This window comes from Octodon degus, unplaced genomic scaffold (genome assembly GCF_000260255.1).
Source record: "Octodon degus isolate 3935 unplaced genomic scaffold, OctDeg1.0 scaffold00074, whole genome shotgun sequence".
In the NCBI taxonomy this organism is placed as follows: Eukaryota; Metazoa; Chordata; class Mammalia; order Rodentia; family Octodontidae; genus Octodon; species Octodon degus.
Genome location: NW_004524650.1, coordinates 12,288,600 through 12,305,164, shown reverse-complemented (window position 1 = coordinate 12,305,164; position 16,565 = coordinate 12,288,600). Strand labels below are relative to the sequence as shown.

The 16,565-nt window shown below is 36.8% G+C and overlaps 2 protein-coding genes across 2 annotated transcripts in view; both read left to right on the top strand.

Moving 5' to 3' along the window:
* The window catches only part of LOC101563420 (guanylate-binding protein 1-like), a 319,720-nt gene that overhangs the window by 125,059 nt on the left and 178,096 nt on the right, over nt 1-16,565 (top strand). The window lies entirely within an intron of this gene.
* The window catches only part of LOC101563812 (guanylate-binding protein 1-like), a 32,379-nt gene that overhangs the window by 15,114 nt on the left and 700 nt on the right, over nt 1-16,565 (top strand). The window contains 6 exon segments of the mRNA XM_023720293.1: nt 1,415-1,427; nt 2,403-2,425; nt 5,771-5,950; nt 6,582-6,684; nt 6,893-7,086; nt 12,342-12,454. Of these exon segments, the coding sequence (XP_023576061.1) occupies nt 1,415-1,427; nt 2,403-2,425; nt 5,771-5,950; nt 6,582-6,684; nt 6,893-7,086; nt 12,342-12,454 (626 nt within the window).

The following is a 16,565-nucleotide window of genomic DNA, read 5'->3' as shown; positions in this document are numbered from 1 at the left end:
GTTCAAGTGGCATCCACTTTAATATAAAGGCTTGCAGTTTATCATTCTTAATAGCTGAATAATACTCCATTGTGTAAAAATACCACATCTTTCTGAACCATTCCTCGGGTGATGGGCATCTTGAACCAACATTGTTAAGATGGCCATATTCCCAAAATGGCTGTACAGATTTAATACAATCCCTATAAACTACCACCAACATACCTCACAAAACTAGAGAAATTGTCCTAAAATTTATTTGGAACCAGAAAAGACCTAAAATAGCAAAGGCTATCCTGGCCAACAAAGACAAGGCAGGAGGCATTACAATTCCTGACTTGAAATTATACTGCAAAGCTACTGTGATTAAAATCAACATGGTATTGGCAACAAAATAGACCTGAGGATCAGTGGAATAGATTAGAGGATGCCAAATCCTCTACAGACATACTCAGCAACCTTATCTTTGACAAAGGAGTCAAACATGCTTACTGGAAGAAAGATAACCTCTTTAACAAATGGTGCTGGAAAAACTGGCTCTGCACATGCCAAAAACTAAAACTTGACCCAGGTCTATCACCATGCACTAAGCTAAAGTCAAAATGGATGAAAGATCTAAACATTAAAACACAAGCACTAAATCTCCTGGGAAAGAAACTAGGAGGAACGCTTGAAGACATAGGGTTAGGCAAAGAGCTCATGAACAAAAATCAAATTGTAATAGTTAAAAGAATTAATGACTAGGACCTCCTCTTATTGAGCAGTTTTTGCATGTCAAAAGAAATTACCAACAAAGATAAAGACAACCCACAAACTTCGAAAAAATCTTAACTAATAAGCACTCAGATAAGGATTTGCTCTCTAGAATTTATAAAGAACTAAAAAACATTAAGGCCTCAAAATTTAAAGACCCAATCCAAAAATGGGCATCTGAGATGACCACACACTTCCATAAGATGAAATTAAAGCAGCAAACAAATATATGAAAAAATACTCCACATCACTAGCCATCCATGAAATGCAAATTAAAACAACATTGAAATATATTCTCACCCCAGAAAGAATGGCTATCATAAAGAAATCAACCAACAATAAATTTTGGAGAGGCTGTGGGGAAAAGGAACTTTTCTTTGCTGCTGTTGGTAATGTAGACTGGTGTCACCATTATGGAAATCAGTGTGGAGACTCCTTAAAAAAACTATGACTGGAAATCTCATATAAACTAGTTATCCCCCTACTGGGAATTTTCCCAGAGGAACTTAAAAATGTCATATTACAGTGATAAAGGTGCACTTATGGTTATAGCAAGACAATTTGTGATACACAAATCTTGGAAACAACCAAGATGCCCATCACCTGAGAAACTGATGAAAAAGCAGTGCTATTTTTTGTACAATGGAGTATCACTCAGCTATAACGAATGATAAACTCAAAGTCTTTATATTCAAGTGGATGCCACTTAAGGATATACTCATATCTGAAAAGAATCAGACCCACATGTGCAAATATTACATAATCTCCCTAGTATAAGAACTCAAAAGAAGAAATAATAATGGAAAGGTATATCAAAATTTAAAAAATATTAAGAATTTAAGGATTAAGCAATAAAGAAAGGACAAAGAGAAAAGCTAGGAAGCATAACAGAGGCAAAGCCATATATTTATATGTACAAAATGGTTAAGGCAATGATCCTGAGTATCTCCATCAGGTTTTTGAAACTCATAGTTGATTGGTAGGATTTTCACCCTGACTAACTAATTATGCTGATACTTGTGAACTAAGAAACTGCACTGAAGATAGCAATGTGCATTTCTAGGGTCATGCTTGGAATGTCTGTCATTCTGATCTTCTAAATATGTCCTACTGGTCATGTCATGCCAAATACTGCCACACAGTCTCTCAAGTAAGTGTTTATGTTTTTTAAAAAAAGGATGGGTAATAAACAAAAACAAGAGACAAAAAAGTCATAGAACTGTCCTGCTGCAATGCTCTTTATGGTTAGATTTATGTTTCAAAATATGTAATTGTTTATTCCTATTTTTTAAAATATTTTTCTATATTTTTATTTATTTTCTTTTTTCCCACACATCTTGTAGGGATTTAAAATTTAACATATCAATACTTGATGGCAAATACATGTTCCATGTTACGTCTAAGATGTTTGATATTCAGACAGATAGTGAGGTTAAGCTCAACTGCCTACGTTATAGGGTAATTATATCATTAAAATTCTCTTCTAGAAGGTTAACAACCTGTTTGTACACCAAAAATTAGAGAGAAAGAAGGGATGCAAGAACAGCCAACATTTTGCCATAGCCTTTCATGGTCAGTGAGGACTGAGCACATAGGAGAATCTGTACTGTAGCATCCTGTACCTCAGTGGTTTCCCAAAGTTTCTGATCAAGGAGATTATGAGGCCACAGAGGAAAGTGATCAACTATGTAGAGTGTCCCTAAGGAGAGTCACATGGAGAGAAAACATTCTCTCAGGCTTTCACAGAGAGCAAATTGGTCAAGCAATGGCCATGACTCATCCACATGACTGCCATTCACAAAAGATTTACAAACAGCTGTACAGGGTTTCAGAGTAAGTCCTGAGGGGATTTGACTGACCTTGTCAGACACAAAAGTTACATTTTTTGTTAATAGGTCTTGTTTTATCTTGGTCTTAACCATCTAGCAGAAAGTATAAACACGAAGTATAAAAAGGAAGTTATATTAATATGCTGAGCTGTAAAAGGCTCAAGTCAACAACTTCTGGTTCTGCCAGTCTTGCAGATAACCCACTACTATTATAGATTACTGGATGATATTGGTTTACTCTGCTGAATTCATGCACCTACAATATATGAATGGCAATGGAATATACATCTCTGACAAAAGTAAACAAAAAGGGGATATAGATGGACCATTTTTTGGTGGAAAAAATATATATCTGTATATGTAAAATAGCATAAACATACAGCTATTTTCTCTTAGTTCAATGAGAAGGTTTTGAACTAATAGTGTTTAGATAAGATATCATGTCTGCATCTTGTACTAGGAATTACTGCTACAAAGACAACAATATGCAATGTATTCATTATTGTAACTGTATTACTAATCTATTTTGAAACTATCTCATTGCTACTTCTTTCTCCATATAATAATTAAAATATAACAAATAGAAGGGTGTATGCTCATGTATACTAATATTTCCTCAATATACCTGCCTCAAGCAGGCTTTGAATATGGGCTTTGATCCCTTTTTTAGTTTCCATTGCCATTGGGTATTATCTCAAAAAACCTGATTTTGAATGTCCCATCAATTTCATTATTACTAAAGACACATGAATTTCCAGGCCTGGGGGGATTGTCTTCTGCACAAGCCCTTGTAAAACACTGAGCACTTTCTGTTTTGCAAGTGAGGTCACTAGTTGAGTAACTACTGACAAAATTACATTGTTCTCTATCAAAAGTCTAACAGCCTTTTTCCATGTATTAGTAGTTAACAAGTGTTCCCTGGGGCTGAGAAGCAGAAATCTATGACTCCTCAATCTGAAACTTCCTCTGATTCCATCACAATCACTCCTCCTTTTCCCTCTCTAGTAGCAAAGAAATTCTTGTTTAAAATGTGTCTTTTCTTTGCAATAGGCACACTGGTCTGGGTCCAGGAAACATAATGACTTTCTGTCCCCTTTTTCTGGATCCCTACTGGCTCCTTCTTATAGGCTGTCAGTATCACTTTTCTCTGTTCCTTTCTATATTTTCATTCTGTGTCTTCAACTAAGACAAATTTATTACTGAAAACTCTTCTAACTTTTTCAGCTTGTGGCAGGTATCTTGAGACAACTGACAGGAATTGGACTGGAAGAAGATACTTTTTTTTTTCTCCTGACTTAGGTACATGCTCAGGGTAGGGCTAGAAATCCACAGACTCAGAACAGAACACCTTTGTTGTAGCACAGAGGGTGTTTGTCTACTAAGGTGGGTGAGAGGGAGTGAGCAGTAAGTTTAGCAGGAAAAACAGGATAGATTAAGCAGTAGCAATGCCAGCAGCATCCTGTGGCATGCTTTGTAAGCTGCTGTCTAGATTGAGCAGGTGGTAGATAGCAAAGGGAGGGTAAGAAGATGCCATCAGTTGTTCATGGATCACATGCACTTTCTGGAAGTGAAAAACTTGAAGGAAAAGGGACAAAGACTACCTTTGGGATCAATGAGTTAGAGACTCAGGTTGAGGCAAACAAAAGGTGAGGAAGAGGACAAGGACACTGTCAATGGTAAAATGTTGCCCCCACAAGTTTGGATGTCTTTAATTCACACTATGACATATGTGGCTGCAAGGGACCAGCATAATTCACCATCTCCTGCAAGCAAGGGTATGGCTAAGAGAACATGGAAATTGAGGAGTAGAAGAGGAAGAAGTACTGGAGGGTAGGGAATGGGAGGGGGAGATGGGATGGAGTGACCAGTTAAGAGTGAGAGAGTTTGGAGAGGCATCAGGTGGAGGATCAGGCAAACAGTGAGGGATGGGAGTTAGTGAAGTGGAGTGGGTCAAAAGTGTTTGGGTCTCACCACTTGCCTGAAGTAGGGGATGGGTTCACCTTGTGAACAATAAAGGCTTGTAAGAGATATTTGGTCATTTGCCATTGCAGCAGCAAAAGTTAAAAAAAAAAAAGCAGTCATTTTAGTTTGGCCATCTCATCAAGAACTAGCAGTTTGTTTTCTTGGTCTTGGAAGGAATATTTCCCATAATGATCAAATTAAAGGTGAGTGGAAAGGAAAAAGCTTGGTGCACAACCAAAAATGTGCTGTGAAAAAAAGTTCATCAGTCCAGTGGATCACCCAAAAGGTAGAGGGATATCCTATTGTGGGCTCAAGAAAACAAAAGAATAATTTGGGATGAGGGGAAAATCTGACACAGGATGCATTTACAAGAAAGAGTGAGAAAATGAGGCAAGAATTCTAGGAATGAGCTGCAGCTCACCTATGAGGAATGAGGGTGGATCAGTGTTAGATGCAGGCTGGCAATGGCAGAGGCAGACACAAGAAAAAAGAAAAGTGGATCATTGGTTGGGGAAGCTCAAAACTGAGGGTAGACCCAGGAGATACATGCCCCAACCAATCTGAGTCATGGAACCAAAATGTAAAGTTTTCCCTTAGGTGCAAATGAAAGACAGGAGAGAAATAAAAGAGGCCTTTATTACTCAGTACAGGAGACCTGCTTCAAGAGAAGCAAGGGATCCTCACAGAGAGATCTGGGAATGCAACTCTTTATCACCTTAAATTAGAGGTGGTTTACATGTGCAGCCTAAGTGTCCTATCAAGAGAGTTGGATGGTCACTGTCATTTACCTGTCATGTAAAGGAGAAACATAATCTAACTTGGGACTAGTGGAATAACACAGAATTTGGTCTGGAAGTGACACATTATTGTTTTGGAACCCAACATCATGTTGGATAAACCACCATAATGACTCTGGCAAAGTTTCATAGAATCAGAAACTGAACAATAACTAAATTCATATAATTACTAATCCAAACTTCTAACTAATTAGGTGTCCACTATTATCACATTTGTTTGCTACTCAAGAAAAAAGCAAAGAAAACATTTCTTGTAAGTACCTAACAAAGGCTTATTTTGAGGTACATTTATTCCATGTGCAGTCATTGGTGTAATCTAAAAAACTAGAAGTTTACTTCTAAATTGCAACATAATGCCAAAAATTTCTCCTCAGAAATTAAACTGTAGTAAAGTTAAAGTTTACAAAGGGACTGTGGAAAAATTGTTGGGGTCTTAATGTTTTTGAAAAGTATTCTCAGAAACTCTGACTGCAAATTATCATCACTCCCTGGCTATTATTTTATAACTTCAATCCCCTAGAAGAAGTGAAGCAAGGAATTTACTCCAAACTAGGGGGCTATAACCTCCTTATGCAGAAAATACAAGAGCTGAAGAAAAAGTACTATGAGGAACCCAAGAAGGGGATACAGGTAAACCATTTGCCTGTGGTGTTGTACTGATTTCTATGTTAGTGTTAACAACCATTATTCTCAGTTATGTACTGTACTCTACACTGCTTTTACATGTTCATTCTGTGACACCCACAAGAAGTCTATTGTACTGGCTCTGCCCTAGGTACTGCTCATAGACAGCATGCCCAATTAACAATGGAGATGTCTCCTTTTTCACTACCTGTACCATCCTGACTCACATGTTCTTAGCTTTCTTAATGCTTCCACTTTCTTTTCTGATTTGTTATCTCCATGAAGGCTTTGTTCTGTAACAGGCTCAGCCCATAGAGACCACAGCACCATTAGCTTTAAACATACCACCTTCAGTCTAAAATGACACAAGTCTCTCCCCAAAAACATGCTGTGAAAGACATTGATTCTTTTTATTTATTTATTTATTTTTAAGACATTGATTCTTACAGCACAGAGTAAGAGGTCTTACTGTCCAGCCTGGAGCATGTGCCCATTCTTGCTAACAGAGAATCTTGGTCACCAGGATCCCAAGAACTAGAAGGAATGGTTCCTAGAGGAAAAGTTAGAAGGCAAAAAGACAAAAATGGATGGTAACAGTCACTTCCTACTGTTAAACCTGTGTTCTTTGGTTTGGAAGGCTGAGGAAGTTCTGCAGAAATACTTGCAGTCCAAGGAGGATATGACTAATGCCATTCTACAGACAGACCAGACCCTCACAGAGAGAAAAAAGGAGATTGAAGGTGAGAAATAAGTCAAAAGATTACTTGACCTCAGAAGATCTTAAAAGTTAAAATAATTTAAGTAAATCTCTTATTCTAAAAAGGATCAAGAAGCAAAAAAGTGTATCTTCTTTTGCAATGTGATAAGAAGCAGAAATAAGTAAACATACAAAGAAAGAAGAGGTGAGGCCTCATAACAACCCACAGCCCTTTGTCTCATTCCTTTCAGTGGAACATATGAAAGCTGAATTAGCAGAGGCTGCCAAAAAAATGTTGGAAGAAATCAAAAAGAAGACTCAGGAAAAGTTGGAGCAGAGAGAGAAGTGTCATCAGGAGCATATCAGACAGTTGACTGCAAAGATGGAGGAGGAGAGGGTCCAGGTAATAAAAGAGCAAAGGGGCACTCTGGCTCTCAAACTCCAGGTATTCAGGTGCATCACTTTAAACTTTGTTTCTCTTTTTTCTCTCCATTCTCCCTGATCACAAAAATGGGCAAGGACATCATGAATCCCCATAAAGGACCTTGTGCATATTGACTCCTGTGCACTTGCCTGACCTGCCTGCTGTCCCTGTACCATCATTGTTTTCCCTTTCAGTGCTGGCTCATCAGTGAATATATCCTTCCTTCATGGCAGCTTTGTCTGCTAGGCATCATGAAAATGTTTTCTGTACTGTATCTCTTACATAGAAATATGAGAAAAAACTTCTTCCCTATTACAAGAAGCACGGATTCAGGATAGCTTTTGTTAGATCATACAGTTCAGGAAATGTGTCATTAAATATGAGTTTTATTTGGTCCAATCTGTTATGAATTTAACTCTACAAGGATCTTTGTGAACAAAATTTCTTCAGCCTTCACACTGCTCCTCCATTTTCTCTGCTTGGTCCCATTTTGTGTTCCCTTGGGAGTTCTGTGCAGAAATCCTCTGGGACTCTGACTGGCTTGCCTATCACCTGGGCAAGCTTGTGCGGGCTCAGCTTAAATGTCCTAAACTGGGATCAAGACACTTCATGTGAATTTCAGACTATTTTATTTCCATGTTTTGTATATATGTTATGGAGGACCCAGGTAGAACTTTGAATCTGACACCAAATATCTGGAGTCATTTCTCCATTCACGATTGAAAGTATAGGCATGCCAGTATAAGTGAGATTATGTGTTTATTCACAATTTAGCTAAGTTGGCAAGAGAGCTGGACTGTTTTTGCTCAATACACAAAAGTGTTTTACTTTATAGCATGGATAGAACAAAGCCAAAATGAAGTTACATTCATCTGCCATTGTGTCCAGATAAATGTTAGAAGTCAGGCTCTGCTGAAGCCTTCTTGGTACCATAATTGGAAATTAGGAAGCTAGAGAAATAGCTTATTTTTAACATCCTAAACATTTGGAATCTCCTTTTCAAGATCCCTGTTCAAGTTCCCCTGGTCTGATCATATTCTCTGCCTTGAGGGATTTGGACATGCTGCCATCTGGGTGTTTGTATCTACAAAGAAATAAGCTGAAGTATAAGTAGGAGCTCAGTACTTGAACCTGACAAAAGTACCATTAATGACTGTGGAGCCCACCACAAGGGTGAGACAAAGTCAGAAAATAGTCAATACCTCCACTATTGGAAATATTTTTGCTTTTAAGTTGTCATTAGGAGAAAGCTTTTTTTTTTATCTATGATTCTTGTGACTCCATATTAAAAATCTTCTTCCCTTGTCACTAAAGCATTTTTTTTCTGTGTAGAATTTTGTTTGTTAAGTCTTGCCTGATAATTCAGTGGACTAAAGTGCCTGCTTAGGCAGTGTGCAGCGACCTGGGTTCAATCTGCAGCGTGTGCTGTGCCAGCTCCTGCCCTTGGGATGTGCTAAAACAGTGACTGAGACTGGGCATGGTGGTGCGCTGCTGTAATCCTAGCACTTGGGAGGCTGAAAATAGGAGAATCACTAAGAGTCCAATCTACATAGTGGGACCCTGTAGATCCTATTAGACCCTATAGACCCTGTCTTAAATACAGGGAGGGAAAGCTTTAAAAAAAATTTCATTGTTGATTGATTGGTTAGTTGGTTAGTTGGATGATTTTCTTTGTTTATTTGTTTGAGACAGGCTATCACCATATAGTTCAGACTGAGCTCAAACTCAAAGGAATCCTGCTGCCTCAGTCTTTGTAGTGCTGGGATTATAGATGTGTGCCAAATCATTAGGTCTTTCTTCTCTAAATCTGTAACTTATTGACCATATGTGACTGAAACCTTTGCTGTTTAGTGTGAATATTTTGCTTTCTTTGTTTCTGTCCTACTGGTCAATCAAGTCTTATATCGGAGTGATATAAATGTTCATACCTTTGAAAATTCTGTATGTGGTTAAGCATGCCTATAATCCCAGCACTCTGAGAGGTCCCAAGGGTTGGAAATTTAAGCCTAGTTCAGGCAATGTAGTGATATAGTGACTTAGTACGATGCTATTTCAAAGCAAAAATAAATAAATAAATAAATAAATAAATAAATCAGCCAGATATATAGTACAATGAGAAGCCCCAGCATTTTATATCTAGTGATGGGGGAAAAACATATTTAGCCAAATTTAATTAACAGAATGTTATAGAAATTTAATCTTTACTTAGAGTAAGTTTTACTTAAAGTATGTAGTTATGTTCATGAGTATGTTAGTGGCAAGCTCATAAAATACAGGATTTTGACAGACAATAGTTTCAAAATTTAAAAGGAAAGCAATTACTGCTTGTATGTTAGATTTGAGTTAAGAAATTAAACCTTTCTTAGGTCTACACATTTTTCCACAGGATATCAAAAGGAATCACTTTGTCTGTGAAACAAGTTTAATTCTGAAAGAAGATGTATGTAGGAGAATTCCTAGACACTTTCTTTCTACAAACCAAGGTTAATTACCATTTGGGCAAAAACATTTCCTATTGTATATTTTTATTCAGATTTCTGTTTTGGTTTGGTTGAGGTAGATTTTTGTTTTGGTTTTGGTTTTTTGCTAACATGTTATAAAAAGCAATTAAGACTTCATGTGTCTTAGTTATTTTCTTGTTGCTGGAAAAAAAAGCCCTATAGCCACAAGTTAAATAAGGAAAGGCTTGTTGTGGTTCCCCAGTTTGTAGTCCATAGTCAGTTTATTCCAAAGCAAGATGACATGTCTAAGCAGCACAGGAGAAACACCCTGTAGCAGCTCAGGCAGAGCACAGCAAGCATCAGCCTGCTTCTCCCTTTTTTATCCTTTTCAGGCTATGAGCCTATTGTTTGGTGCTATTCTTACCCAGGTTGGATCTTCCCATTATCCACATCCAGAACTATTCTCACCTGATCAGTGGGCTAATCCAGTTTTCACAGCCTGACTCCAGAGTCATATGCCCATGATTACAGCCACCTCCCAATTGCCACATCTATGAACACTTGAGGCTTTGTGGGGACATCTGTATATGAGCCATAAAAGCATGTCAAGAATTATCTGAAAACTTCCAAAGTTTTTCTAAAATTTAATCCTCTGTGATTTTTAATCATGCAGTTTAGTAATTAATCTGTATTTCCTTTGTTCTTCTCATTAATGACTGTACCTTTGTAATTTCTGAGGTATATACAATAGAACTCCAAAACCATTGAATACAGACTACGAGAGTTAATGTATATTTACCAAGTGAACACATATGATTCATCAGGTTGTCTTATTAGACTTTAAGGTTTGTACTACTTAGTACATAACTGAAAGAGTCAGTGGCACCTAACATACAGGATAAAAATCATCTCCCAAGCATGATTTTAGAGATTCTTAACTGAAGCTCAATTTGAGGTATAACTGCAATTTGGAACACAAAAAGGGGCAAAGCTTTACTGTATTTTAAATAGATTTCTCAACAAAGTCACATCAGTATTTTCAAAAGTACTTTGAATTTTCAAAAGAATTGAATAAATTAGATTTCATCACAAGTGACAAACTTTGCTCTACAAAAGACACCAGTAAGATAATAAAGAAGATGTACTACAGGCTAAAAGAAAATATTTTCAGATCACATGACTAAAAAAGGACGCATATACAGAAAATATAAAGACTTAAAATCCTTATTGAGAAGTTGTTTAAAAGATTGAGAAGCCATTTCAATAAAGGGCATACACAGGTGTCAAATAAGTACATGGAAATATGAATAACATCACTGGCCATTAGTAAAATACAAAATAAAATATGGCTGAGAAACAACTATCTGCTTCCTAGGATGGGGATAGAGTAATTAAAATTATTTCCCCTCTATTTACAGGATCCCCACCCTCAATCTGTAATCTTTAGTCCAATGCCAACTGTTCAGGGAAATCTCCAGGGAACCCTTTGATAATGTCATTATGCCTTCTCAACCAATATCATCAATCCTTGGTCCTTTACCTGCCCACTTCTATCTTAGCATGTGACTGTTTAAATCCCTATTTATCTAATTTGTACTTATAGAGTCAGTCTCCACTTACTTGGAAGTGAGCTACATAAGGATAGGCATGTCACCAATTGTTGGTGACTACAATGTATTGAGCAACGACTACATCTTTGTGTCATATTCTATCTCCTGTGAAGCTTTTACCCCATGGATCAGCATAAATGTTCCACCATTGTTTGCTGGCTTCTTACCCTACTTACCTCATTTCTTCTCATACCCTGGCTAGTATGGAATAAAAGTTCACTGAAGCATCTTTTAGTTTCTACTACTCCTCTACTTTTAGATACCAAATACTTCCTGAAAAGACTTTTTTGTTTTCTGTTCTCTGCAACACCCCTGAGTCTAGGTAGCATGGGATTCCTTTCTAGTATTCCATGGATTTATCCACACATCTCTCCTCTAAAGAAAGACTGTCAACAATAAGCAGAAAATATGCACATCCAGAGAAACCCTGGGTATAATTGCATTTGGGTGATTTCCTTTAACCTATCAATTAAATGTCAAACACAATATGTCTTGAGATATCCTTAGATTATTTATTCAGGATCTCTCTGCTTTTCTAATGTAGGCACTTATAGCTATGAACTTCTTCCTTATATATGCTTTCGTTGTATCTCATAGATTCTCTTATGTTAGATTTACATAATAATTTGAGTAGGAATTTTTAAATTTCTTCCATGATTTTTTCAGTGTACCAATGATTACTCATGTGTATTAATCAATCTTCATGTTTGCATAGTTTCTGTGGTTTCTTTTGCTGTTTTTTAGTTTCTTTCATTGTCACCTGCTAAGATACAGAAGAGTACTAAAATTATTTTGTGTTAAGTGCGATATGCTTTCAAGCCTAATCTATGGTTTATATTGGAAAAAGCTCTATGGACTGCTGAAAAGAATGTTTACTCTGCTCTCATTGGATGAGATATTCTATAGCTATGAGCAAATCCATTAGTTCTATGATGTAGATAGACTCTGATAGTTCTTTATTAATTTTTTGTTAGATTTACTTCTCTATTTGTGAGGGAGGGATGTTGAAATCCTCCACACTATATGCCTTGATATCTTTCTGGCCCTTTCTCTCAAGAAGTTTTTGCTTTACTGAATTAGATGCACTGATATTTGGTGTATGCATATTTACAATTGTTATATCTTCCTGGTTAATTGTTCCTTTGACTAATATGTAGTGAATGTTGTCGCTTCTGACCAGCTTTTGTTTGTCGAAACTTACTGATATTCCATTTGTCTTTTTTAGGAGCAACCCAATCTCCTAAGAGAAGTATTCCAAACTGAGAGCAGACAATTTCTTGCGGAGATAAACCATCTTGAGGACCACATGAAACAAAGACATGGTGGATGTGTCATATTGTAAAGACCTAATGAAACAAGCTTTCCTGTCACACTTGCCACAATCAACTTCCTGTTGATTTTCACAACTGTGCAGCTCCTTCCCACTGGACAGTTGCTTGTCCCTGTCCTATGGCTGAGCCTTGAAATCGTATTGGTTCAACAAAGTCAGAGTAGAAGAGATGTCTGCATAACCAAGCAAAGGATTTTACGGGCTTTTTCTCTTAAGATAGACATTATTTCAAGTAAAAACTGCTGTGGATAGTTTTTCAAAATATTTGTTTGTTTGTTTGTTTGGGTGTGTGTGTGTGTGTGTGTGTGTGTGTGTGTGTGTGTGTGTGTAGGGTTTTTTGGTTTTTTGGTGGAATGGGGGATTGAACTCAGGCCCTTGCCCTTGCTAGGGAAGCGCTTATCCCCAGCCCAAAATCTTGACTTTTCATTGTTTTTTGTAAATATAAAGAAGTGGAGTAGGTGAATCATGCAGTGATTCTCTTTAAAGCATTTAAAAGAAACTTCAAACCTTTTTCCTAAGCAACTACACAATTTTACATTCTGAATAGTAGTGCACAAAGGTTCCAGTTTCTACATACCTTCATAAGTTCTTTAATTTTTAAGAAATCATTATCCAAATGAATGAGGATGCAATACTGGCCCTGCCCCTGGGGCTCCCTGAGAACGTGATTGAGACTGGGCATGGTGAAACACATCTGAGATCCCACCATCTGAGAGACTGAAAACAGAAGGATCATTATAAGTCTAATCTGTGTAGTGAGACCCTGGTGGGCCTGTAGACCCTGTACTAAATACAAAACAAAAAAAAGAATGTGGTGATATGTTATAATTTGCATTTCCTTGATTATGATGAATAAAGTTAATGTAGATAATTAGGTTAGATAAAAATGTAATAGTTTATCAGATAGCACTAAACCCTCTTTGCTGCCAGGGCAGAGGAAGAAATACCTTGCAACTCTGAGAGAGACAGGCACCTGATCTGTGTCCCAGACTCAATTCAAAACAGGAAACAAATGCGCTCATACACTTCCCTAGGGATGGACATCAGGGATTGATAGTGTAGCAATGTTATAACAGTAATGTAATCCATCAATAGAGTAAGTAGGCAGTCAAATAAACAAGAGACAATATTCATACACACTCTATTGAACAAGGAGTTAATATTTAAACATATAAGAAACTCCAACAACTCAGGTTTTTGTGGTTATAAGACTTAAGTAGCACTAACTGAAATGACACTTTTCCAAATCTAAAGGATCTCTATTGCTTTGAGAAAGCCAGAAAAACAACTAACCCAGCCCCCTACAAGAAAACCCCTTGTTCTGTACATGACTTGCTTCCTTATTTGATCCAGTTTAATCCATGTTTATCTTAGCTAGTATACCTGTAATCTTATTTGCTGGCCATAGTTTTGTCTCACCTCTTCACCAACTTGTGATTTCCCAAGTTTCCCACATTGGACCTGCCTCACATCATGAATTTGCTCTATAAATATCGCTAGCAAAGGCAGGGTCTGTGGCAACAAACTTGGGTTTCCTTCTACCTCTCAGAAGTTTTCTTTACCCCAATAAATATTCTGCTCTTAACCTACATTATCCCTAAAATTCATGCTTTGATTTTTAAAGACCATAAACTCATATCAAATACCTAGATGTTTGGGAGTTTCTTTCCCCTGTATCATTAAGTATCTTTTGATATGCTTCTTTGACACTTACATATTTAAAGAAATATCTATTTAAACCCAATTTTTTTTATTTTAAACATTCTTTTTTCAAATAAGTTTATGGATAAACAAATAGCAATGAGACAGTTTCAAATCAAATTGGTAGGACAGTTTCAATAATTAATACATTCTTCCTAGTGGTTAATTGCTGTACAAGATGCGGACTTGATATCCTATTTACAAACACGATTAAAACAAATCACTCTATTCATTAAGAGAATGTAACTATATATCTATCCTAACCACTTTGAATACACAGATACAAAATGGATATTCATCTGTATCCCCTTTTTTTCTTAAGTTCTGTTATTTGAATATTATAGGTGTGTTAACTCAGCAAAATATTCTAAAAGAGTTCAGTAGCCCATAATAGTATGGGGTCTTCCACTTGACTGGCAATGTCAGAAATTGTTGACCTGAGTCCCCTATAGCTCAATATAACAGCATGGCTTTACTTCTTATATTTCGTTTCTATACTTTTCTGCTGGATGGTTAAAACCAAGATAAAGCAGGACCTATGCAACAAGAGTTGTAGCTTTTGGGTCTGATAAGGTCAGTGAAATCCCCTCAGGATTTATCCTGAGATCCTGTACCTCAGATTGTAGAACCTTTGTCAGTGTCAGCCATGTGGATGAGTAATGGCCATTGCTTGACCAATGTGCTCTCTGTGAAAGCCTGAGAGAATGTTTTCTCTCCATGTGACTCTCCTTAGGCACACTCTACATCATCAATCACTTTCGTCTTTGGCCCCATAATCTCCTTGATCAGAAAATTTGGGACACTACTGAGTTACAAGACGTTACAGTACAAGTTCTCATATGTCCTGAGTCTTAATTGACCTTGGAAGGCTATGGCCAAAATGTTGGTTTTCCTTGCAGCCTTCCTTTTTCTCTAATTTTGGTCTGCAAACTTAGGTTGTTAACCATCCAGAAGACAAGCTTATTGTTATTACCATACAACTTAGGCTGTTAAGCATAACCTCACTATCTGTCTGCATATCAAACATCTTAGGCATAATATGGAACAGGTATTTTTCATCAAGTATTGATATGTTGAACTTTAAGTCCCTACAGAATATGATTTTAAAAAATGTTTAAAAATTAGATATATTTTAAAAATAGGCATAAAGAATTATATACTTCCTATGCTTATACAAAAGTCCAAAAATCTCACCATATACAACCTTGGAGCAGGACAATCCCACAATATTCCTTTTCCTGTCTCTTGCTTTCATTCACCACCCCCTTCTTCTTGAACAACGGTCTACCCGAGAGTCATCATAGCAGCAACTGGCATGTCATGACAAGCAGCCCGTATTCAGAAGACCAGAATGACAGGCACTGTAAGCATGAAACTACTATTACAGATTACCATCTGCAGTTCAGTTGTTAAGCCCAAATTTTCAATCAGATTACTTGTGCTTTTCTGTACTGAGTTGTAGAAGTCCCTTGAATAATAACTCCTTGTGAGTTACTGTGTTCAAATATTTTCTAATGCTTAGTTGATTGATTACTCGCTCTATCAACTGATTACTTTGATGTGCTGACATTGTTAGATTTCATGCAGTCCTTTTTGCTTCTTTATGCTTTAATTTCATCATATCTGATAAACCACAGCAAGCACTAATGTCATTTTATTAGTGCATTTTTGTGGCTGATAAAACCATAGCAGAGATTGTATGAGTTATTAACAAGAATTGATCTAGCTTAATGGTTCTGAAGGTTTCAGCATTCACATCTGATGGTGACCATATTGTTGGAATATTCCCAGGGTGGCACAAGGCATCCCATTACTAATGACAGGGGTTGTATGTCTTCACATGTCTGTATTTTTCTTCTCCTTTTTCTTGTGAGCCACTGGGATTTAATCACTGAGGCTTCACTTTTATGATCTTCATTAAAAATCATGCAAAGTCCCTATCCCTAAACAGATGATGTTTTCATTCTCTCAATAGCTTACTGTGGGAATGAAATTTCAACATAAGAAGTGCTACAAGCCACTTGAGGTGTATCCAATCAAAATAATAGTCCCAAAGCCATTCTGTCCTCTACTCTAGCAATTTTAAAAGCTTGGGTCTAAGGTTTAAATCTTACATCCATTTTAATTCATTTTGTGTATGGTATATTATGTATCTAGTTTCATTCTGTGTGAAAATATTGACCTTACTAATAACCTTTAGTGAAGAGATTGTCCTTTCCTCATTACACATTCTTTTCATGTTTATCAGATGATCATTATCTCTGTATGTGGCATTTTGTTTCTGAGCTTTCTCTTCTTAGCCTTTATGTCTTTGCCAGTATCATATTGTTCAGATTATTATAGGTTTAAAGTGCGTTTCAAAGTCAACAAAAATGAAGTCAGGTATTGTGTTTCCTGAAGTTTATTTAATCAGAAGAT